Below are 25,655 nucleotides of genomic sequence, written 5' to 3' on the forward strand. Positions count from 1 at the left end.
CCCCGCTGGCTACCCGCGGTTTGCGGGCACGAGAGCAGGAACACAAAAATCCCTGGCTGGTCGGGAGAGAAGAAACAGATTGTGTGTTCCTACTAAGTAGGAACAATGATATGTCTCTTCCACCAGTCAGTCCAATCCCCTCACAGTTAGAACACACCTAAGGAACACAATTTAACCCATTGATCACCCCCTAGTGTTAACCCCTTCCCTGCCAGTGATATTTATACAGTAATCAGTGGGTATTTTTAGCTCTGATCCCTGTATAAATGTCAATAGTTCCAAAAAAGTGTCAAAAGTGTCCAATCTGTGTGCTGCAATGTCGCAATCCCAATAAAAATCACTAATCTAAGCCATTGCTAGTAAAAAATATAAAAATTTCATAAATCTATCCCCTATTTTGTAGAAAATTTAACTTTTGCGCAAACCACTCAATATACGCTTATTGCATTTTTTTTTACCAAAAATATATAGAAAAATTCATATTGGCTTAAACTGATGAAGAATATATATTTTTTTAATTGGGATATTTATTATAGCAAAAAGTTAAAAATATTGTGTTTTTTTCTAAATTGTCACTCTTGTTTTGTTTTATAGCGCAAAAAATAAAAACTGCAGTGATCAAATACCGCCAAAAGAAAGCTCTATTTGTGGGAAAAAAAGGACATCATTTTTTTTTTGGGGGTACACCGTCGCACGATCGCGCAATTGTCAGTTAAAGGGACACAGTGCCATATCCCAAAAAATGGCCTGGTTAGGAAGGGGGTAAATTCTTCCGGGGCTGAGGTGGTTAAAATATATGCCAAACCCAAAGGGAACTGGGGGGAATCCACACAAATTTTTTCCTTGATTTTTCATCTATATTGCCGGGAGCTGGCATACTTTGCAGCTGCGAGCAAGGTGGAATTACGGTAATTTTTTTCTTTAGAAATATAATTTTGCTGCAGCACAGTTCTATACATGCTACAGATGTGCCATGTTACAGGAAGACTAAGGGGACCACCAGGCATCATATTTAAAGGAATATTTCATGGTTATTGTTTCACTTTAAGCATTATTAAAATCACTGCTTCTAAAAAAACTGTTGTTTTAAAAAACTTTTTTTGCATTGATACATGTCCCCTGGGGCAGTTCCTTGGTCCCCATACACTTTTTATGGCAATAACTTGCATATAAGCCTTTCAAATTAGCACTTTTAATTTCTCATGATCGTGTCCCATAGACTTTAATAGGGTTTGCATGTTCGCTCAGACCTTTTGCCTGTTCGCATGTTCTGGTGTGAACCGAACCGGTCTCAGTAGAGGTGTTTGTAAAGTAACTTACCTATCATTCTGATTGTGCTCAGTAGGGATAGTGTATTGCTTGTCTTTTCCTTTTCTGTGCTCCGCATTTTCTCTAGAAATGCCATCTGTGAGGCTGGTAAATAAATAAAATGTAAAAAAAAAAAAATTGCTGAGGATTACAGACATCCTTGATTTATGGTAACAATGTATTATAAAATACTACACATTCTCTTTATGTGTGGGTCACTTAGGAAGCACTACTGCTGGAACTTATATGATATATAGCAACATGAACATAACATGAAAGCTACGCGTTTCATAGGTGCATTAGTTGTAACAAGCATAGCAAATCCAACCTATTCCCGTCTACACACTAAATGGACCTTCATTCTTATTGTTAGTCCTCTTGATCCTAAACACCAGGTACCTAGGTAGATTTTGGATAAAACAAGATTCCAAATAGAAATCCTTGGAAACACTCATAAGGTATTCTGATATCAAATGAATAGCACAACCAAATATTAGAGATGCTTTGCAAACTTTTTGGATAGAAAAACAGCAATTATGCCGCCATCGAGTTACAAAGCCTCTTTCATTGAGATAAAAACAGTATACCAGCAGTATAAGCAAAAAAAAAAAAAGCTTTTAGTTTTCTTTATTTTCTTTATTTTTAGTTAAGAAAGTAGAAATACATTTATGTTATCACACATTTAACACATTGGAAGCAATAGTTAAGTTACAAAGTTTATACAGATAAGGGTGACGTTGTCCCCTAGTAATATAATAATATTATAAAGGTGTTAGCAGCAGTCACCATCTGTAAAGTATATGTGATAGACAGCTTTGAAACTGTTGCATGTTCATTGAATCTCTTATTCCTCCATCTTCTTGATTTTAAGATGACAGCTTCTACTCTCCCAACCCCTCCCTCACTTATTCATTAATCCTATGTGCCTTTCTGCTAGTTTATTGAATAAGACCATTGAGTGCAATCTGTATCATGAAAAGGATGGGCATAATAGTGTTTATGTTGCACATGTCCTTGCCGATATCAATATAAGAAGAAATAACTCCTCACTCAAGCTCCCTGCTTTTCTGTCCTTCTGAATTATATACTTATTGGTTGGCTGTCTCCAATTGTGAAAGTACAGGATGGAATTCAAGTGAGAAAGAAAGTCATAGATCTGGTAGTGCAAGTGCAAGCGTGGTATATAGTTTCTTTGCAAAGCCTTAAGCTAAATGTATCATTCTGTGTAAACTAAGGGGATGTGTAAAAAAGGAAGTGTGCACATTTCCCTATGAATGAAACAGTGACAGTTTGGAAACCATTGGTGCTGATCATATTGGCTAGTTTGACGTAGTTAGTAGACATGTGCAAATCATTTCGGTCCGAATACAAATTCAGACAAATTTTTGGTTAGTCAGGTATTCGGATATATCCGAATCTCCAAATGAAATAGTAACGAATAGTAACATATTTCATTATAGGTTTTGAAAACATTTTTGAAACTAATTCCAAATTTTCAGAATAATAAGAAATTCGATAGGTCCAAAAATGATCGACTGTACCCCTACATATTAAAAAAAAGTGTAAAAAATAAATAAAAACAGTGCACGTTTTTTTACTATTCCTTTATTAAAAAAATAAAAAAACAATGTTCCCTGGTGTAGATCCATCGTCAATCACGACGTCTGCCACACCACTGGGCCTAAAAAAAGCTCTCACCGGACCTGAAAAAAAAGCTCTACCCGCAAGGGCGGCTGCCTGCCAAATGCCTGCATTGCCATTTCACAGTTCTTAAATAGGTAAGGGGCAGGGCCACCTGGTGATATCCCCTGGTGGCTCCACCCCCTTGTGACATCACTGATCAGTGCATGCTTCACCCCATACATATACAGTATAAGAACTGTCAAACAGTGGAGTCTGCAGTAGCTTGTTAGCCTGCATTGATGGCAGAGCTTTTTTTTTCGGTTCTGGCGGTGGTGTCAGCATCGTGATCTACATCGGGGACATTGTTTTTTCTTTTTTTTTTTTTTTTTTACTTTTTTTAATAAAGGACTTGTCAAAAACCATCTACTATTTTTCTTTATATTTGACACTTATGGTGAATGAGTAGGGGTGCAATGTACTTCCGGATTTCGATAAGCTCCCCTGGCCGCAGACCCCCCTGCCCCAAAGCACTCACCCCCTCCCATGTTGAGGGCATGTGGCCTGATTTAGTTCAGGACATGGAACCACTGCATGGACCTGGAAGAAGGGGGTGCCCCTGAAAACTTGTCCTGAAAATGTTTATTGCAAATACAAAAAGGATCAGAGAGGTTTTTTTTATAACATTTTTATTGTTTATAAGAATAGTACAAGAGTACAACGAGCATATCAAATAGGAGTAGTAACAGTACAATTCTCAAAGTACAGTAGTCAGTCAACAACTAATTGGTATGGATTAACAACAGTTTTTGTTGAAAGTGCACTAATATAATTTTTCCTTGCACATAATTGGATATTCTTTGCAACAAAAAAAAATTATGTTTATATATATATATATATATATATATATATATATATATATATATATATATATATATACACAGTATCTCACAAAAGTGAGCACATCCCTTACATTTTTGTAAATATTTTATTATATCTTCATGTGACAACACTGAAGAAATTACTCTTTGCTTCAATGTAACATAGTGAGTGTTAGACATGTGTACACTGAAATATTTTGTTTCAGAATTCTGTTTTCTTCCGAAAAATACATTTATTTAGTTACTCCCAAAATTAGTTTTTATTCATTTTGTTTATTCGTTTGTTTTGCATTAGTCCGAAAATCCAAATTAATTAAAGTTTGAATCTGTCATTGAAGGCTTATGGTGTCTGTCGAATGTTTAAAGAAGATTCAATGGAGCAGCTAAACTGTATGACTCCGTATAGTTTAGCTGCTCCGTCGAATCTTCTAAGAACTTTCGACAGACATCATAAGCCAAAGATTCGCCGTTTGTATGTTTTTCACTGCCTTCTTGAATCTTTGTCGTTCACGTTGAATGTATATAGTTCAAACAGAAAATGGACTGGTGATAGTGATCACTGATCAGACAGATAACAAGATAGGGTATATAGAATCTCAATCTATAATATAGAATCTATAATAATAAATCCCCCCCTAACCCCCCACCCCCCCACAACACGGGCAGCCTCTGAGGCTATCACAACACTAGCAACACTATCAGGTTCACAACACTAACACAATAGCAGCAGATTATTATGAAAAAGTTAAGTTGAGCTGTAGCTGTATTGTTCTGCTGCTGTGCTTATGCTTAATTGCTAAATAATTTAGGTTTTCTGACAAACGGACCAGCTAAGATTGACTGTCTTCTGAAATGATTAAGTGTGTACGTCTCTCTCTGCCAGCAATCGTAAGTGAAAGTAAGTTGGCTGTACGTGTGTACTTAGTTCTAGCTATTTTACTGCTCCTCCTCTTTGGTTACAATCAGCCAATAACATTCATCATCATCATTATTTTTATTTTACTTCTCCCACCCAATTCCAGCAGCGACCTTTTCTCTCTATGTCAAATCTTTTCTCTCTATGTAGAATAATCCTGGACTAATAGAGTTAAGGTTAGGCACATTCGACCACAGGTTCGATAGACACAAATTGTTATTGTCAGTGTCATGTTAAATCTCCTATCTATATTGAACTGTTGTCACAACGAAAACAAAGCATTTGTTTATGTAAGATCTTTCATTTTTCAGATTCTGCACTTTCGTTATCGTTTGTTAAAACGATAAATATAATGAAAATACCTGAAATTCTGATGAAAATGCATTCGGACAAAAACAAATGCACATGTCTAGTGAGTGTACAGCTTGTATACAGCCAGGATATACAGTATATAAATATTGCTTTATTCGTTGACTTTCTAAGTAAACATTCTCTAATCTCTTAGTAAATAAAGCATAATAATAACAAAAATTAGGACTATCCATGATCTAACACAGGAGGCTTTATTTTAGCATGTTTCACTGTAGTATATCTAGAGTGAAAAGCTAAGCTAACCTGCTATGCAATATGATCCTATTCACTGAAGTATCAGTTTCAGCTTTGGAATATTTGATTTACTCATCTGTTCACAAAATGCAAAGCAAATGGACATTTGTTTTCATTAAACATCCATGAGGCATTCTAACTTTGGAATTAATAAGTAAGATTTTTAAAGTGCAGAAGGTCATAGATTCTAAGTTTTTTAACATATATTTGAAAAATGTATTTATCTATTTTGGGCACAAATGTCAAGCATATTTGATAGATTTCTGTTAGTAGTAATATAGCAGAAAGTACAGAAAGACCCAACCTAATTTACCACAGCACTGAGAGCATTCTCAAGATGGTATGGGCATGACTTACTAAGTGGAAATGAACAAGAACAGGCATAAATCACTATGGTATGCTTGAAATGTAAAATCCCCAAATCTATCTAGCAAATCGTGTCGTGCTCTTCAGTGTGTACGGAGGAGAAGAACTGGTGCATGGAGAATTCAAACAGTTAGGCCAACTAAGGAGAAATGTTTTTAAAAACACATAAACATGATGATCTGGGATTAACAGGCAGTCCATTGGGATCACTGGGCTGTGATGGTGGGTATATGCTTGGGTGGTTTATAAGAGCCTGCGGCTGCTGTCCTCAGAGTTATGACAACTCTGTTAAACCAAAGGAAACAAAGATAAAAAGAGAAGGATGCACCAGCTAAGTGTAGTATCCCAGGTATTTATTACTGAAAAACAGGACTACAAGATGCAAATGTAAATGGGCCATCTGTATATAGATCTTCTGGGCTGGCATCCCGGCTGTCATCATGGGAATGTCGTGGGTGTGTGAGGTGTTTTCCAGCCTCTCAGTTGAAGAGAGAGAAGCAGTTCCTGGAGCCTTGAGGAGTCAAGACGTCACACTCTGGCAGCATGGAGTGTCCCACAGGTATGACATCATCAAACAGAGACAGGAGATCACTGACAAGTGAAAGGCAACGCTATGAGCTCAGAGTATTCAGCTCCTTTTACAGGCCTATATAAACAGATGAGCCCATTTACATTTGCATCTTGTAAGGGCTCTTAATCCTGTTTTTTAGTAATAAACACCTGGGATACTACACTTAGCTGGCGCATCCTTCCCTCGTTCTCTTCTCTTCAGTGTGTACAACTGTACAATGTGGTTGAGGTCCTGGTTTGCTATAGGTATAACATATCCTGTTCCTGTGCACATACAGTACATATGAAAGAGAAGCTCAGTGTGTGATTATATAATGTATACTGTATACAGTATATAAAGTGTTTATATATATACAATTTAGCGATGGGCCGAATGACCCCTGTTCGGTTCAGAACTTTCAAGCATCGCAAAAGTTCAAAACCCAATATAAAATCCCATTGAAGTTTATGGAACTCAAAGTGGAAAAATCAAAAGTGACTATTTTGAATACTTATATGCAAGTAATTGGGCATACATGGTTATGGGGGTCCGGGTACTGCCCTTGGGGACATTCATCAAGAAAAAAAAAAGTTTGTAGGGAGGGGCGGAGCTTGCCACAGACAGCGATGGACTCTTAAAAGAGAAGCTCCACAGCAATCAGGGTAATATCGGCACACAGGGGGCTGAAGATCCTGAATCAAAGCCCACCAAGTACGCTGGAACCGAGACAGAACCCGGGGACCCGACCAAACATGTCCAGGAAGAAAAAGGAGAACCAGAGGCCGCAGAAACTTACTGACTGACTAACCTGAGCATAGGCAAGATCGTGGAGGCTCATCAGCGCTCACCATGTCCAGCATACCTCAGCAGGGACCTGCAAAAGGCAATTCAGCAAAAAGGAACGCATCATCTAAAAGCCCACAGTCTCCCCTTCACACTCCTACTTCAGAGAGCCCAGAGAAGGTGCGATTAAGACTGGATGCAATGGATTCCAGCCATGAGGTGATTCAGGGGAGTACACTATAGATCTCCCAAATTTGATTGATCTTTTCCCCACAAATAATCAGCCAGTGCTAGACCCCACATTAAAGGACATCTTAGTTTCTTTAAGAAGTTCACTGCACGCTGACATGATGTCCGGTGTACACATGTTTGGAGTAGAACTGCGAGCAACATCACCCAGGGTAGATCAAAAACAAAGATGGAGGAATTTGAAACCACCATCAATGATCTGGTGGATGCCCATGATAATAATGAGGATGAAATTGAGGTAGGTAAAGCCAAACTTGCAGACATTGAGGATCATTCTAGAAGGAACAATTTCAAAATTAGGGGAGTCCCAGAATCGGTCCAGCAATCTGATCTGTGTAAATATGTGTCGCAACTCTTTACATCCATTTTGCCGGAACTAACAGAATTAGATATCACAGTGGATGGGATCCACTGCTTGCCAAAGCCCTCACACCTACCTGACAACATACCCAGAGACGTTATACTACACTACAGTTAACCAGTGTTTATACCCGCAGTCAGAGTCACGTGCACCCTTTCACTTTGAAGGACATGTCAATCCACAACCTCAAATCCAAATGCCTGGATCTGGGCAGCTATTGCTTTTGGAGATTCTACCCCAAGATCATTGTCTCATATAAGTGTTACCAGAAAATGCGACACAAAATCCTCCATACTTATTTCATGATGACCATAGCCTTCTTAACTATCAACGCCAAGGGACTTAACCACTCTGCAAAAGCAGGACATTATGGATAGAGGCACAAAACAAATGCAACATTTTCTGCACCCAGGAAATGCACTTTCATACCCATGCTCAGCCTAAATGTTTCAACCCCAAATTCCCACATATCTTTTACTTTTACTGCTGTAAGAGACACCATTGCCTTTAAACTGCATGGTAAATGCAAGGTAAATGTATATGCTCCAAATGAACACGAAACTCGCTTGTTCCACAGAGTCCTAAAGAAGGTCAACCAAATCCAACAGGGATACCTGCTGTTGTGTGGGGACTTCATTCTACCCCTGACCCTAAAATGGACTCCACCATGCTCTCTAGTAGACCTAAACATTCACTCCAACCCCTGCTTTTCCAGTTTGATCTCTATGATGCATGGAGATGCCTACACGCCACAGAAAGAGACTATTCTTTTTTCTACACAAGCCATAGTCTACACAAGACTTGGCCTCTTTTTAACAGACAAACGGTTGCTAACCAAAATAAAAGGATTTAAGATCAACAATATCACTTAGTCGGATCATGCCGTAGTATCGCTGCTGGTTGATGACACATCTAATATCAATCTCTTGTTTCTTTGGAGATCCAACCAGCAGCTATTATAGGCTTATCTTTACAAATCTGAATTAAGAAAGAAATTGCTTGAATTTTTTGAGTACAACGCAAATTCTGTTATTGATTCCTTTGTAACCTGGAACGCTCAAAAAAAGTTTACGCAGGGTCTCCTTATTAAACTGGGAGAAAGGGCTAAGAGGAAGGGGGGGGGCAGCAAATACATGATATTTCTTCTAAGATTCAAACCCTTGAAGCCCAAAATAAAACCAACACATCTCCAGCAATATCTGAACAATTAACCAAACTCAGATATGACCTCCGTTTAATACCACTAGAGGACTTTGAAAAGGCTTCTATGAAGCTTAAAATTTCCTATTATGCGAATGGTAACAAAGCAGGAAAATGATTAGCCGCTTGCCTTAGAGGGCATATACATAAGGTCAAAATCCTCTACATTATCCACCCAGAGAACCAAATAGTCTAAACTGTATCTCCCTCAGGCCATTGCGGATGCTTTTAGCACCTACTTTGGCTCACTTTATAACTTGACGCAAGACCCAAACATCATCCAACCCACATCCTCCATGATTACTAAATTTCTTGACAAAATTAAACTTCTACAACTCACAGAGGAACAACTGGGCACTTTAAACTCCCCATTCACTGCACTAGAAATCTCCCAAACTATAGACTTATTACCCAGCAACAAGTCGCCTGGACCAGACAGTTTCACAGGGGAATATTTCAAGACATTCAGAGACATATTGGCTCCATACCCAACAGAGATATAAAATCATTCTGCCTCCTCCTCCTCTTTCCCTTCTGAAATGCTCAAAGCAATAATTGTTGCACTGCCGAAGCCAGGGAAGAAACCTAACACACCACAAAATCTTTGTCCCAAATCATTACTCAATAATGATCTAAAGATATATGCCAAATATGATCACCAGTAGATCGGCGTATCCCTTATCCATCCAGATCAGTCTGTATTTACAAAAGGTCATCAGACGGCTGATGCTACTAGACGCCTGATTACTATTATTCACCTTGCCAAAAAAACTAGGACGCCTTCTCTGCTCCTAGCTCTGGACGCAGAGAAGAAATTGATAGGATCCATTGGGAGTACCTGGCACAGGTCCTGAATGGATTTGGCTTTATGGGCCAGATATTTCAAGCCATTATGGCACTGTATACAACCACTTTGGCCCAGGTCTATATCTCGGGTATACTTTCAAACCCTTTCAACATAACAAATGGAACCTGCCAGGGGTGTCCATTTTCTCCACTAATTTTTAACTGACTCATGGAAACTATGACCGAATACATATGTCAACATCCTAATATTACAGGATTCTCAATTAATGACAAGATGCATACCATTAGTTTATTCGCTGACGATATAATATTGGTGCTTATTGATGATGTTGCAATGTCCTTGGCTTCAGTACACCAAGCATTGCAGATGTTTAATTCCATATCCTACTATCAAGTCAATGAAACTAAATCATACTTCCTAGGACTGGGCCTACCCAGAGAAGTAAGACATGCTAAAAGTCAGAGCTAAATAGATTCTTATGGGTGGAGAAAAAAGAATGCTGTGCCTTTAATAAGCTTATCAAATTTAAGCAGGCAGGAGGTGTGGGGCACATGCACATAAAAGACTATCATGCAGCAACCATATTAGCTCAACTAAAAGAATGGTTTTCCACACGCCACAACACTCTCTGGGCTGAGCTTGAACAGCACCAAGTTATAGGAGGTAAGGTATATAACTACCTTATAACCAGCCCCTTCCGCCCATCCACAACATCCACAGCAGCCCCTACCATACAGGCATCTGTAGAGACCTGATGCTACCTCCACAAATCTATATCCACCACAGGTACCCTTACCCCTCTAAAATTCCAGATAACAGCTATTTCACTGCTGATACCTGATATATCCTTGACTAATTGCTGCACCACCAAAGCTCTTCTATTGGAGGATTTGTTTGTAGGCCCTGCCCTTAAAACATTCAGAGTGCTACAACTTGAATATTCTATTCCCCCATCAGAGTTCTACAAATATATCCAAATCTCCCATTTACTGAAACATGATAACAAACTAATCACCCACCTACCCTGGCAAGTAGCCTTATACTACACAACCACTAACACAAGATTCAAAGGCATGTCATTAATATATAAATAGCTACAAAACAAACAGATATTCAGCAAAACAACCAATATACAAGCCTGGGAAAGGAACTCTGGGAAAGAATACAGTGAGGATCAATGGAAGAAAGCCTTTAGTATAACATATGCATCTACCAGAAGTGTCGACCTGTGGGAACTGTATCAAAAAATTATATTGCAATGGTACCTTACCCCATATCAAAATTCGCCCCTGAGACATCCTCAGAATGCTGAAGGATTTGCGTGGGACATGGGACACTACCGCACATCCTGTGGTCCTGTCCACATATTGAAAAATACTGGTCTCACATTTTCAATATAATTGAGCAGGTTATAGAAATAAAAGTTACACCTTCCCCGGGTATGGCACTTCTGTCAATAGATATAGAGTTCATTTCAACCAATATGAGAGTAATGGGGTCATATACTTTTAGCAGCCCGACTTAATATAGTCCAACACTAGAAGGATAGCACACCTCGCAACTTAATAGAAACCCTGCAAATCAACTTTCCGTTCAACATTGTCTCCTTCCGTCTTCACATCATTGTAGCTTATCACTTTTTTTTTTGGATGTCAATATCAATGAATATCTTTTCCTTTTTAAATACAAATCTTTTATTCATCATACATCTATTTTATTATTCCCAATCCCCATCTCCCACCCTTTCCCTAGTTATATGTCAGTATTTTTCCCTCTTTTCTTATCCTCCTCCCTTATAAATTCTATTTTGGTCTTAAGTATTCTGCATAACTCCAATCTTTCTTAAAATCTTTCCAACATTTCCATTTTTTTATTACTGCTTCTCTTTTATTATCATCTCCACTACTTAGCTTTTCCATCTTGTATGTCTCTTCGACTGCATCTACCCACTCCCACATTGTTGGACTTTCCACTTCCTGCCAATTTTTAGGAATTATTTTTTTCGCTGCGTTAAGAAGGTGTGGGATTATAGTTTCTTGATATTGTTTTACGTCGCTCTTTGTAGCATGAAAAAGTACAATCCAAGGATCCGCCTTCACACTTATTTTAGTTATTTCTCTTACCTTTTGCAAGATCTTTCCCCAATAGATTTTAATTTTTGGGCATCCCCACCATAAGTGTGCTATTGTTCCTATGGTTTTACAGCCTCTCCAGATCTTCCCTGTTGGTATTTCGCAGTCTTATCCGGAGTGTTATACCATCTAATAAGGCACTTGTAGTTCATATCAGCTGTTTTACTGTCTATTGCGGAACTATGTGTTAATTTCAATATTTTACTTATTGTGTCCTTATCCCTCTGTGTTCCTAACTCCTTTTCCCATTTTTTAATGTATGTCGGGGGTTTCCGGCTCTCCCAGTGACACTAACAATCCATACATCCTGGATACAATTGTCTGTTATACAGAGTCGCTCCAAGGTGGTCAATTCCTCTCCAGATCTTATTGGTTGGGGTAAACTTCCAATAAAGTGGGCCAGCTGGAGATACCGCTATCCACTAATAACCATTAGACCCGTGTGCTCTAGTTCTCCAAGTGTTCTAAGTTTCCCTTCTTTCATAATATCTTTTAATTGTATTTTTTCTTTTTTTATCCAATTACCTCCTATTTCCTTTTTCCCTGGTGGGAAGAACTCATTTTCCTTCAGTGCAATAAATGGTGAATTGTAGTGTCCATTTAATTTTTTATAGGCCTCCTCCCAAATCTTAAATACTATTCATGTCATCTCATTTGTGTTCACATCTAAGATCCTAAATTTTGGAGGGTTCCACACTAGTTTGCCTAAATGTGCCTTACTATATATATATATATTCTAAGTTTACCCATCTTTTCTCTTTTCCTTTCTCCCCCACCCAGTTGACTATTCTAGCCAGCACTGTTGCCTTGTAATAATTGTATATATCAGGGACTGCAAGCCCCCCTCGCTTTTTCTCCCGTTTTAGCACTAAAAAGGAGATCCTTGGTTTTCTATTCTTCCATACAAATTTAAGCAATAGAGATTTCAACTTTGAGAAATAACCAGCAGGGATTTTAATCGGCATCATCCGAAATTTATACAAGATCTTTGGGAGAATGAACATCTTTAATGTGTTTATTCGTCCCAACCAAGATAGTGGTCTATTACCCAATCTTCTGAGTTCACTTTTGATTTTGTTTAATAGTGGGATATAATTTAGTTGGTACATCTTCTTAAAAGAGTTTGCCAGTTTTATTCCTAAATATTTCAAGTTTTTTCTCCACGTGAATTTACATTCTTTTTGGATCTGTTGTACTTCTTGTTTATTGAGGTTGATATTTAATATTTCAGATTTTATTTGATTAATTTTAAAGTTCGACATTTCCCCATAATATTCCAGGGCCTTATTTAACTTGGGTAATGTGTCCTTCGGATTGCTAATATAGAACAATACATCATCTGCAAAGCCTGCAAGTTTATGTACCTCTTTCCCCACTTTAATTCCTGTGATTTCCAGATTATTTCGAATCGTACAGAGTAGTGGCTCCAACGATAGTACGAATAAAAGGGGAGACAGTGGGCAACCCTGTCCCATTTTTTATCTCAAAGGGCAAGGAGGGTGTCTCGTTAATCTTTATGGTTGCTGTTGGGTGGTAATAGAGTGTTTTTATCCATTGGATCATTCTTGTTCCAATTCCCATTTTTTACAATGTCTGGAACATAAATCCCCAGTCTACCCTGTCAAAGGCCTTTTGAGCATTCCTCGACAGCAGCAGAACCAGGGATTCTATCTCCTCCCTCTGGGATAGCAATAGGAGGGTTCTCACCCCATTGTCTTTACCTTCCCTCATAACTACAAACCCAACTTGGTCCGGATGAACCAGTGAGTTCATCAATGTTTTCAATCTACCTGCCAGTATTTTGGCAAATAATTTGGTGTCTACATTTAATAACGAAATTGGTCTGTAGCTGGAGCACACCGTCTTATCCTTTCCTTCTTTTTGGATTACTGTCTCTCTAGAGAATTCGCTGATGTGGCAAAAAAAAAAAAAAAAGAAACCCTGCAAATAATAAACACAAACAATGCATATGAAATACAATTTGCATATAGTACAGGTAATCATTTGAAGATCACTGAGCTTTGGTGCTCTTGATAGAAGTGATACTCACAGCTAGGGATGAGCTCGGTGTTCGAGTCGAACGCAAGTTCGACTGAAACACCGGGTGTTAGCCCGTTCAGCGAAGCCAGAACTTTGTGGGCCGTTCGCACCATATGGTGCTCACAGCACCACAACGTGTGGTGCTCAAAGCCCACAATGCACTGTGGCATCGAAGTGCATTGCTGGCTGATGATTGGCCAAGCATGCACTGTGACCCGCATGCTTGACCAATCACAGCGCTGGCAGCGAGGAGAGCTATAATTGGCCACATTTACCCCAATTACTGGTGCTGTTCTCGTGCTATACCACAGGCAGCTGCAGCAGTTACAGTTGGTAGATTGTGCCACCTGCACAGTGCACACCTGAAGTTACCCTAATTGCTGGTGTTGTTCTGGTCCTATACCACAGGCAGCTACAGCAGTTACAGTCAGTGTATTGTGCCACCTGCACAGTGTACTGCTGAAGCTACCCCCAAGTTCTTTCGTTTCCTCCACCCCTCCTCTTCTTCTTCCTCCATGGCCTCTTCCTGCTCTTTGTCCTCGGAAACCAGCAGTGCTCCGTAGGCATACAAGGGGCTACGCAAGTACGCAGTCTTTTCCTCATATTCAGCGGATCAAGGAGAGGGATCATTACTGGCTGGCCACTCTCCTTGATCCACGGTACAAGGATAAGGTTGCGGACCTTATCTTGCCATCACAGAGAGAGCAGAGGAGGCCTTGCAGAAAGGTCTGTGCAACACGTTCCCAGTGACTGGGAGATTACAAATTCCTGGTCCTGGACAACGTGTTGCTGAGGATTTGATCAGTCATAGAAGGAGCGGTGGAGAAGGTGGCCATTTGACTGATGCGTTCAGACAACTTTTTAGTTTGCAGCCCCAAGGTATGATCGGTTCCAGCAACCATCGCCAGCGTCTGATTTACATGGTGCAGGGATACCTAGGGGCAAGGTAAGACTTGGGCACCTTTCCCACTGAAAATCCTCTGGGTTACTGGGTCTTGAGTATGGATCACTGGCCAGAGCTTGCACAGTATGCAATTGAGTTACTGGCCTGTCCTGCATTCAGCGTTCTTTTGGAACACACATTCAGTGCTACTGGAGGCTTTGTAACCGATCATAGGGTGCGCCTGTCCACCGACTCGGTTGATCGACTGACCTTTATAAAGATGAATCAGTCTTGGATCACCACTAGCTACCAAGCATCTGAAGCTGATGTAACCGAATATTGTTTTTGAAATGTCACATCCCTTCAAGACTGCCTATGCTGATGCTGAGTGACTATCCTGTTATGTTAACTGACTATCCTTTTCCTCCTCAATGATCCTGCTGATAGCTTGGAAGAACATTTTTGGTTCTGGGCACTGCCACCAGTGGCTAAGGCCCAATTTTTCGGCCCCTTTTTAACAGGGGCATGTAATTACAATTTTTGATGCAATACTTTGCAGCAGGGCTCATTCCTGCACTCCAACTAGAGTATCTGTGAGGGGTTGCAGTGTCGTGGCACCAGCACCAGTGGCTAAGACCCAATTTTTCAGCCCCTGTTTTTTGAAATGTCACATCCCTTCAAGACTGCCTATGCTGATGCCAAGTGAGTATCCTGTTATGTTGACTGACTATGCTCTTCCTCCTCAATGATCCTGCTGATAGCTTGGAAGAACATTTTTGGTTCTGGGCACTGCCACCAGTGGCTAAGGCCCAATTGTTCAGCCCCTTTTTTAACAGGGGCATGTAATTACAATTTTTGATGCAATACTTTGCAGCAGGGCTCATTCCTGCACTCCAACTAGAGTATTTGTGAGGGGTTGCAGTGTCGTGGCACCAGCACCAGTGGCTAAGGCCCAATTTTTCAGCCCCTGTTTTTTGAAATGTCACATCCCTTCAAGACTGCCTATGCTGATGCCAAGTGAGTATCCTGTTATGTTGACTGACTATGCTCTTCCTCCTCAATGATCCTGCTGATAGCTTGGAAGAACATTTTTGGTTCTGGGCACTGCCATCAGTGGCTAAGGCCCAATTTTTCAGCCCCTTTTTAACAGGGGCATGTAATTACAATTTTTGATGCAATACTTTGCAGCAGGGCTCATTCCTGCACTCCAACTAGAGTATCTGTGAGGGGTTGCAGTGTCGTGGCACCAGCACCAGTGGCTAAGGCCCAATTTTTCAGCCCCTGTTTTTTGAAATGTCACATCCCTTCAAGACTGCCTATGCTGATGCCAAGTGAGTATCCTGTTATGTTGACTGACTATGCTCTTCCTCCTCAATGATCCTGCTGATAGCTTGGAAGAACATTTTTGGTTCTGGGCACCGCCACCAGTGGCTAAGGCCCAATTTTTCAGCCCCTTTTTAACAGGGGCATGTAATTACAATTTTTGATGCAATACTTTGCAGCAGGGCTCATTCCTGCACTCGAACTAGAGTATCTGTGAGGGGTTGCAGTGTCGTGGCACCAGCACCAGTGGCTAAGGCCCAATTTTTCAGCCCCTGTTTTTTTGAAATGTCACATCCCTTCAAGACTGCCTATGCTGATGCCAAGTAAGTATCCAGTTATGTTGACTGACTATGCTCTTCCTCCTCAATGATCCTGCTGATAGCTTGGAAGAACATTTTTGGTTCTGGGCACCGCCACCAGTGGCTAAGGCCCAATTTTTCAGCCCCTTTTTAACAGGGGCATGTAATTCAAATTTTTGATGCAATACTTTGCAGCAGGGCTCATTCCTGCACTCCAACTAAAGTATCTGTGAGGGGTTGCAGTGTCATGGCACCCACACCAGTGCCTAAGGCCCAATTTTTCAGCCCCTGTTTAACTAGAATATCTGTGAGGGGTTGCAGTGTTGTGGCACCAGCACCAGTGGCTAAGGCCCAATTTTTCAGCCCCTGTTTAACAGGGGAGTGTAATTACAATTTTTGATGCAATACTTTGCAGCAGGGCTCATTCCTGGTCTCTAACTAGAGTTTCTGTGAGGTGTTGCAGTGTTGTGGCACCAGTGCCTAAGGCCCAATTTTTCAGCCCCTGTTTAACAGTTGCATGTAATTACAATTCTTGATATAATATTTCACAGCAGGGCCCATTCCAGCGACCACTGAGAGTAACTGTGAAGACATACAGTGTTGTGGCACCAGCACCACCACCACCACAAAGGCCCATTTTTTCTACCACTATTCAACAATGACATGTAATTACAATTCTTGATATAATAATTCACAGCAGGGCATTCCAGCGCTCACCGAGAGTCACTTTGAGGGCTTACAGTGTTGTGGCAACGCCAATACCTTAGGCGCAAATTTCTGCAGAGCATATAGGGCAGGTCCCTACTTTGAAACATCCAACTTTCAAACGTCTCCTACTTGCAAACGGAAGGAGACAACAGGAAGTGAGATGAAAAAAGACACAAAAAAAAATTATACAGGGATGTTAACCCTTCTGTATGTTTTCCAAAAAGCTTAAAAATAGATCTTTTGACTGGAGCAACACTTTAGAAATGTAACAGTTCAAAAATACAAACAGATTCTACTTAACACAACAAACCTACACAGTCCCTGTCTTGTTTGCCCTGCCTGTATACTGCTGTTCTGAGTATATAGGGCCTGGGGGCCCCACGCCTTTACTTTTTTTAATTTGGGTACGGGGTTCCCCTTAATATCTGTACAAGACCCAAAGGGGCTGGTAATGAGCAGGGGGGCTACCCATGCCATTTTTCTCAATGATTTTCATCCGTATTGCCGGAACCAGATATTACATTAAAACCGCAAGCAGTTTTAAATTCCCTTTTTCCGTTAGAAATGTCATTTTGTGCAGGGACTGTTCTAAACACGGGAAACATGTGCCACTTCAAAGGCATACTATAGACACCCCCCAGGCATGATATGTAAAGGAATATTTCACTTTTTTTCACTTTAAGCATCATTAAAATCAGTGCTCCCGAAAAAACGGCTGTTTTTAAAGAAAAGTTTGCATTGATACATGTCCCCTGGGGCAGGAGCCGGGTCCCCAAACCCTTTTTAGGACAATAAATTGCATATTAGCCTTTCAAATTAGCACTTTTGATTTCAAACATTTGAGTCCCATAGACTTTAATGGGGTTCTAAAGTTCATATGAATTTTCGGTCCGTTCGAAGGTTCTGGTGTGAACCGAACCGGGGGGTGTTCAGCTCATCCCTACTCACAGCGTATGGGTCCATCACCTCCTAGAATGAATACATAGCTAGCCCGTGATATTAGACTGTGACTAAAGGATTAATATTGTTATTTTGTTTACTGTGGTTGGTTAATGGACATTTATTTTTTTATTTCTCTGATTTTTCATTTTCATTTATCTTGTGGTACGTTGTAGAAGTATATGGATTTTAACTAACAGCATGATATGGAATACTAGATTCTAACTTGAATTTGTGTCATCAAGTTTACGTATCTCCAACTGTAGTCTGCTAAATGTAGAACAGGGATAAGTTATAGTAATTGTTATTCTCTTCATATAATGAACCATGTCTGTTATGCAACAATAGTAGTTGGAACCAACTGCTATAAACCCAATATGTCTTGTACTTTCTTCTTGTGTTTTGTGAAAACAATAAAAACGTATTGAAATTAAAAAAAGTTTGTAAAAAATATAATTTTTAAATGAACGGCGATTTACTGGTGCTTACAGTGAAACCATCAAAATGAGAAATAACAATAACAATTTAAAATCATTTTAACTATAATGCCGGGGGAATCCCTTTAGTTTTCCTGTAATGGGGCACATCTGTACTGTGTATAGAGCCTGCTGCAGCAATAATGACATTCATAAAGCCAAAAAATATAATTTTCCATTCAATATTTCTTTATTTTTTTAAACAGCTTGGGGAGCCAGTCTGTATGATGAAGCCGCAATTTACTGCACTTGGAACAAGATTAGAGATTTTTTGGATAAATTCTGGTGTCTCTTTTGCACACTTTGGATAGAAGTAACTGGTACAGAAAAATTGGGCTTTGGGTGTTGGTAGTGCCTTCACACTGTAACCCTATAGAGGTACTCTTGATGAAAGCAAGAATTGGCCTTGCTGTCAAAAATTGCAATGATATGCACATGTCAAACAGGTGTAGAAAAATTGGTCTTTGGGTATCGGTGAGCCTTCGCACCATAACCCTATAGAGGATGCATATGAAAGCAAAAATATATGAAAGCAAGAATTGGCCTTGTTGTCAACAAAAAAATAAAAAATAGGTGCGGAAAGATTGGTCCTTGAGTGTTAATTGTGCCCATGAAACCTACGCCAAAAAAATCAGGAAGCACACTGGTTGCAGGGCAGCCCAGCAGCTCTATTCCTTACTGGGCAAGATCTGGCCAATGGTCTATTCATATGACCCAGTAATCCAGATGAAGATGCTGCCGATGGGATGTGGAAGCTGACAGCCCTGGGCCTTGCTGTAAAAAATTGAAATGATATGCACCTGTCAAACAGGTGTGGATAAATTGGTCTTTGGGTGTCAGTGGTGCCTTCACACCATAACCCTATAGAGGTACTCTTGATGAAAGAAAGAATTGGCTTTGCTGTCAAAAATGTAAATGACATGCACCTGTCAAACAATTGTGGAAAAATTGGTCTTTGGGTGTCGTGTGCCTTCACACCATAACCCTATAGAGGTACTCTTGAAGAAAGCAAGAATTGGCCTTGCTGTCAAAAATGTAAATGACGTGCACCTGTCAAACAGGTGTTGAAAAATTTGTCTTTGAGTGTCAGTGGTGCCTTCACACCGAAACCCTATCGAGGTACTCTTGATGAAAGCAAGAATTGGCCTTGCTGTCAAAAATGTAAATGATATGCACCTGAGCCTTTGCCCCCACAACGGTGGTCAAGGAGTGTTGCCAACCAATAGTGATCCTTCTCTTTAATGCCATGTATTCACAGGTCCTTTTGCAGGCTGTGAAGAATGAGGGAGCCCATGCACTGCATGTTTTTGGAGGCATGAGAAGCAGACTCCTAGGGGTCACTGAAGATTACAGTATCTGGAAATGCCTCCTCCCAGACACGTAATACTCCCAAGGGTTTTGGGGATGAAAAAACATCTGTTATGGGTTGACATATGTCTTGCTTTGCTTCAATGCTTCCAAAGCTGCCAGAATCCTCCTCCTCCTCCCTCTCCTCTTGTGTGTTTTGTGGCGTAGGAAGAATGGTGTCTGCATAAAGCGGGTCTTGAGAGGAAAGGAGGTCCTCTTCCTTCTGTTGCTCTGCCTCAAGTGCCCAGTCCATAATGCCATGCAAAGTTTGCTCCAGCATGAACACAACAGGGATCGTGGCACTGATGCATGCATTGCCATGGCTCACCATCCTTATGGCTTCCTCAAATTATGACATTACAGTGCATACATCCTTTATCAGCAGCCATTGGCATGGGGAAAAAAGCCGAGCTGGCCTGACCCTAACGTTGAACCATACTTACACAGGTGCTCGTTGACACCCCTCTACTGCATGTGCAGCCACTGCAGCATTGCCAAAGTCAAATTCCACCTGGTGGGCATGTCACAAATTTAGGCAGTTTACGGGCAGGTGGAATTCTCACTGAATTTCAGCCAACCGATCCCTGCTGTGCATGACCACTTGAATTGGCTACAGACTCTTCTGGCCTGCTTCAGCAGATCTTCCAACCCTACATAGTCACATAGTTAGTGCCACCTATCAGTGCTCATCAGTGTCTCCCATCAGTGCCACCTATCAGTGCCCATCAGTGCCATCTATCAGTGACACCCATCAGTATAATTCAGTGCCCATCAGTGCCACCTATCAGGATCCATCAGTGCAGTCTTACCAGTGTCTATCAATGCTGCTTTATCTGTGCCTATCAGTGCACCCTTTTCTGTGCCTATCAGTGCAGCCTTATCAGTGCTTGTCAATAAAGGAGAAAAATTACCTGTTTGCAAAATTTTATAACAAACTATGAAACATGTTTTTTTTTTTTTTTATATTATTTTCTTTTTATTGTCTTTTTTTATTTGTTTAACAAAAAAAAAAAAAAACAGTAGTGATTAAATACCACCAAAAGAAAGCTCTATTTGTGTGAAAAAATGATAACAATTTCATTTGGGTACAGTGTTGCATGACCATGCAATTGTCATTTAAATTGTGACAACGCTGAAAGCTGAAAATTGGCCTGGGCAGGAGGGGGGTTTAAGTGCCCAGTAAGCAAGTGATTAAACAAATGTCCTCGAATCTTTCCTCATAGCTGAGCTGTTCCATGCAGTTTGGTTGCCCTTCTGTGCACTCTCCAGTTCCTCTTTTTGAGAACTGGTGCCCAAAACTAAACTGCATATTCCAGATAGATATGTGCAGAATGAAAAAATGTGTCATTTCATTTCGATTAGTTATTTACATAAATTTGTTTATTTAAATTTGTTTAATTCATTTTCGGAATTTGCTGCGTTTATTCGTATTCAAATAGATTAAAATTCGAATTCAGATCGATTCAAAACGTTTCCGAAAAAAAGATTTGAAAAGTTTTCAAATTCAAATAGTTTTCGAATTCAAAAAGTTTTCAAATTCGTATACATTTTAAATTAAAAAAAAGTTTTCGAATTTGAATAGTTTTCCCATTTCCAAAGAGAATAGAATAGAAAATAAAGAGATAGAATATAAAAAAAATATATATAGTAGAATAGAAAAGAATATAACAGAAAATAAAATAATAGAATATAATAGAGTAAAACAACAAAATATGATAGAAAATAAAAGAGAGGAATAGAATGGAGTCCATACCTCTCTTAATACAAGAAAGGACTTTACTCGCTTTGGAAACTGCAACTTGGCATTGCATGCTATTATTGAGCTTATGATCTACCAAAACCCCCTGATCCTTCTCCACTATGGATTCCCCCAGTTGTACTCCCCCTAGTATGTATGAGGAATGCACATTCTTAGCCCCCAAGTGCATAACTTTACATTTATCAACATTAAACCTCATTTGCCACTTAGTTGCCCATTGAAATAGTGCATTGAGGTTGGCTTGTAAGTTGGAGACATCCCGAAAGGATGTTATTCCACTGCATAGTTTGGTGTCATCTGCAAAGCTGCATAGCTTGGTGTCATCTGGGTACTTTTAATCCCAGACCCTATATCATATATAAAGATAATAAAAAGTAAGGGTCCCAACACTGAACCTTGGGGTACACCACTGAAAACCTTAGACCAGTGGTTTCAAACTGGCGGCCCTTCAGCTGTTGCAAAACTACAAGTCCCACGAGACATTGCAAATCTGACAGTTACAAACATGACTCCCACAGGCAGTAGCATAATGGAACTTGTAGTTTCGCAACAGCTGGAGGGCTTGCCTGTCACAGACATAAGATGGCTTGGGCTGCTCTGTCAGATGTGATGACGCCCTCACCAGGCACTGGTCAGGCTGCATTGTATGGCACAGGTCAGGCTGCATTTAATTGGCACTGGTCAAACTGCATTTCATGGGCACTGGTAAATATTGTAGTACAACATTTGGTTCAGAATATTTTTTTTCTTGTTTTCCTCCTCTAAAACCTAGATGCATCTTATAAAAAATACGGTATATCACATCCATTGCATAGCCCCCCTGTCCAAGGTTTTATTTACCTCCTCATAAAAAGAAATCAGATTTGTTTGACAACTCTTGTCTTTCATGAATCCATGCTGTCTGTTGCTTAAAATATTTATTTTTTTCCAGCAAGAACTCATCTATGTGGTCTTTTTTAAACTTTCCAGTATCTATAGATGTTAAACTAACCGGTCCATAGTTACTTGATAAAGACTTTGATTCCTTTTTAAATATGGGCACCGCATTGGCCCTACGTCAATCCAGTGGTACTACTCTAGTCATTAACGCGTCCTTAAAGTGGAATACCACCCAAAAATGGAACTTTCACTTTAACCACTTCAGCCCCGGAAGATTTGGCTGCTCAATAACCAGGCCATTTTCTGAGCCAATTAAATGCCCCTTTTCCATATCAGAAATTGAGAACCGGATGGCCTGACAGGGGAATACTATAAATCCTTCAAATCACTTTTAGGCCCATACTTACTCAGGGTGTTCGAGACAGCTGCTGCGTCTGCTTCTTTTCCCATGGAAATGCTGGAAGCTCTGGTAGTCACCTTACCAAAACCATGGAAAACCCCCCGGACACACCCCAAAAATTCAGGCCTATCTCGTTATTAAACAATGATCTTAAAATATATGCTAAAATGTTAGCCCTACGATTGATAGACACCCTGCCTACCATCATCCACCCAGATCAATCGGCTTCACAAAAGGACGGCAGTCCTCTGACGCCACCATAAGACTAATTGATATAATACATATAGCAAAAATAAACCAAACACCTTCTCTGCTCCTAGCTTTGGATGTAGAGAAGGCGTTCGATAGGGTGCATTCAAGAGAACCTTAGAAAAATATGGATTCCAGGGCCACCTATTGTCAGCAATTCTGGCGCTCTACACAACTCCCTCAGCCCGCGTATACACGTCAGGCATGCTGTCCAAACCATTCCCCATCACACATGGAACGCGCCAGGGTTGTCCTCTTTCACCCCTCATCTTTAATATGTTAATAGAACCTCTGGCTGTCATCATCAGGCAAGATTCTGATGTGCATGGCTTCATGATTAATCACCGAAAACATGTCATAAGCCTCTTCGCAGATGAAGTGATACTGATGTTGTCAGACTGGCACTTACCGAACCGATGAGTCCGCTTGGGCAGAGGGTGGTCTCCCGTACGTGTCCGACTTACAACCCCTGATAGAGCAGACAGGTGGCTGAGAGTGCGGAGTGGTAAGAGAGCCTGTGATATGGCTCCAGGAGCAGGAACTTGCAGGAAGCTTCTGGCAGCAGGTGTGTAGATAGGACACAGGCAACTGGGTACAGAACAGGAGCAGAGCAGGCAAGTCCGGGTGCAGGCAGGGTACGGCAACAGGCGGGCAGCAGAGGCACAGAAGGAGCAGGCAGAAGAGAGGTCAACAGGCCGAGGTCAGATGCAGGCAGAGGTCAGCGGTGTCAAGGGAAAGCCGGGTCGTCAGGAGGTAAGCAAACAGGAACACAGGATACGAACAACGGGACAGGAACCGAGAAGCTGTTGATCAGGCAGCACCGGGGAGATGTCAGAGGCAGACCTAAATAGGCCGTTTGGCGGCAAGCACCGCGCACGGGCGCGCGCGCACCCGCACGCGTGCGTGCGCGCCCCCGAACGCCGGCAGACACACCAGCGGTACCCGAAGTGCCCACCACAGCGCGCTGACGCGCACCAGCGCCAGCAGGGGCACGCGAGGGCACACACCGACGCGCACCAGCGCCCACAGGAGCGCGCGACACCGCATGCACAGGAACACGCACCCCAGCACGCACCGCAGGACATCGGCGCGCACCAACACGGGCAGCACCGCGACCATCCAGGTAACGACCCTGACAGTGCCCCCTCCCTAAGGGCAGACTCCGGCTGCCCAGGTGAGCCGATCTGGAAACCTGACGGTTCTTGAAGGCCCGCAAAAGTTCCTGAGCATGTAGATTGTCCTCGGGTTCCCAGGAGTTGTCCTCAGGTCCATAACCCTTCCACTTGATGAGGTACTGGGTTACATTACCCCTCTTCCTGCAATCAAGGATTGCTTCAACCTCAAACTCCTCTTCATTGTTCACTATAACAGGTTCGGGTGGGTCGGTGGTGCGGTCAGCAAAGGGATTTGGGGTAACGGGCTTCAGTAGGGTCACGTGAAAGACCGGGTGCACTCTAAAAGAGTCAGGCAGGTTAAGTTCATATGCCACTTCGTTTATCTTCCTTTTTACAGAAAAGGGGCCCATGAATTTAGGGCCTAACTTCCTGGAAGGACAGGCCATCTTAAGGTTGACTGTAGATAACCATACTTGGCTGCCGGGAGCCAGAACGAGTTCTCCCCGTCTCCTTTTGTCAAACGCCCGTTTGTAGCATTCCTGGGACCGGGCCATGGTTTCCTTTAGGAGTTGGTTGTTTTTAGCAAAGAAGTCCAATGTCTCGGAAACTGCTGGAACAAGGCATTCTGGGACTGAGCTGGGCAGGAAGGCTGGGTGGAAGCCGTAATTGGCAAAGAACGGTGTCTGGTTGATGGTGGAGTGCAAGGAGCGCCCCCGAACGCCGGCAGACACACCAGCGGTACCCGAAGTGCCCACCACAGCGCGCTGACGCGCACCAGCGCCAGCAGGGGCACGCGAGGGCACACACCGACGCGCACCAGCGCCCACAGGAGCGCGCGACACCGCACGCACAGGAACACGCACCCCAGCACGCACCGCAGGACATCGGCGCGCACCAACACGGGCAGCACCGCGACCATCCAGGTAACGACCCTGACAGATGTTAACGCTTCCGGTGTCTTCCCTGAACAGAGTAACTATGCTGTTGCATGATTATGGCAAAGTATCATGCTATATGGTAAATTATTCTAAATCATATATCCTAGACCTAGGGGTAAGCATTCAAGACAAATCCGATATCCAAAAGCAGCACCCTTATATGTGGAATAGTTATGACATTGACTATCTGGGAATCAAACTCACTGCACGACCAGATCTTTTGTTTCAGGCTAATTATCTACCTCTGACACAAAAACTTACACAAGACCTCCAGAAACTGAGCAGGCATGTCCTCTCATGGTCGGGTAGATTGTCTGCTTTCAAAATGCAGATTTTACCATAGATCTTGTATACCCACCGTGCTGTACCCATTCCAGTGCCCAAAAAATTTCTTAGTACACTGCAATCTCTCCTATCCAAGTACCTATGGGAAGGGAAGAAAGACAGAAGCACACTTAACATACTCCAAAAGACGAAACGGGCAGGTGGAATGGGGTTACCAATATTACCAGACTATTGG

General features: G+C 41.5%; 1 protein-coding gene across 3 annotated transcripts in view; it reads right to left on the minus strand.

The window, feature by feature from the left end:
- LOC143933862 (uncharacterized) overlaps positions 1-25,655 on the minus strand; it is a 164,861-nt gene that overhangs the window by 70,346 nt on the left and 68,860 nt on the right. For all 3 annotated transcript variants that reach the window (XM_077456949.1, XM_077456947.1, XM_077456948.1), the window contains one exon: positions 1,321-1,413. In XM_077456949.1, coding sequence (XP_077313075.1) covers positions 1,321-1,413 — 93 coding nt within the window. The remainder of the gene's footprint in view (positions 1-1,320; positions 1,414-25,655) is intronic.

The sequence above is a fragment of the Lithobates pipiens genome, unplaced genomic scaffold (genome assembly GCF_037356315.1).
Source record: "Lithobates pipiens isolate NorthernLeopardFrog02 unplaced genomic scaffold, aLitPip1_a1.2 Scaffold_27, whole genome shotgun sequence".
NCBI lineage: Eukaryota > Metazoa > Chordata > Amphibia > Anura > Ranidae > Lithobates > Lithobates pipiens.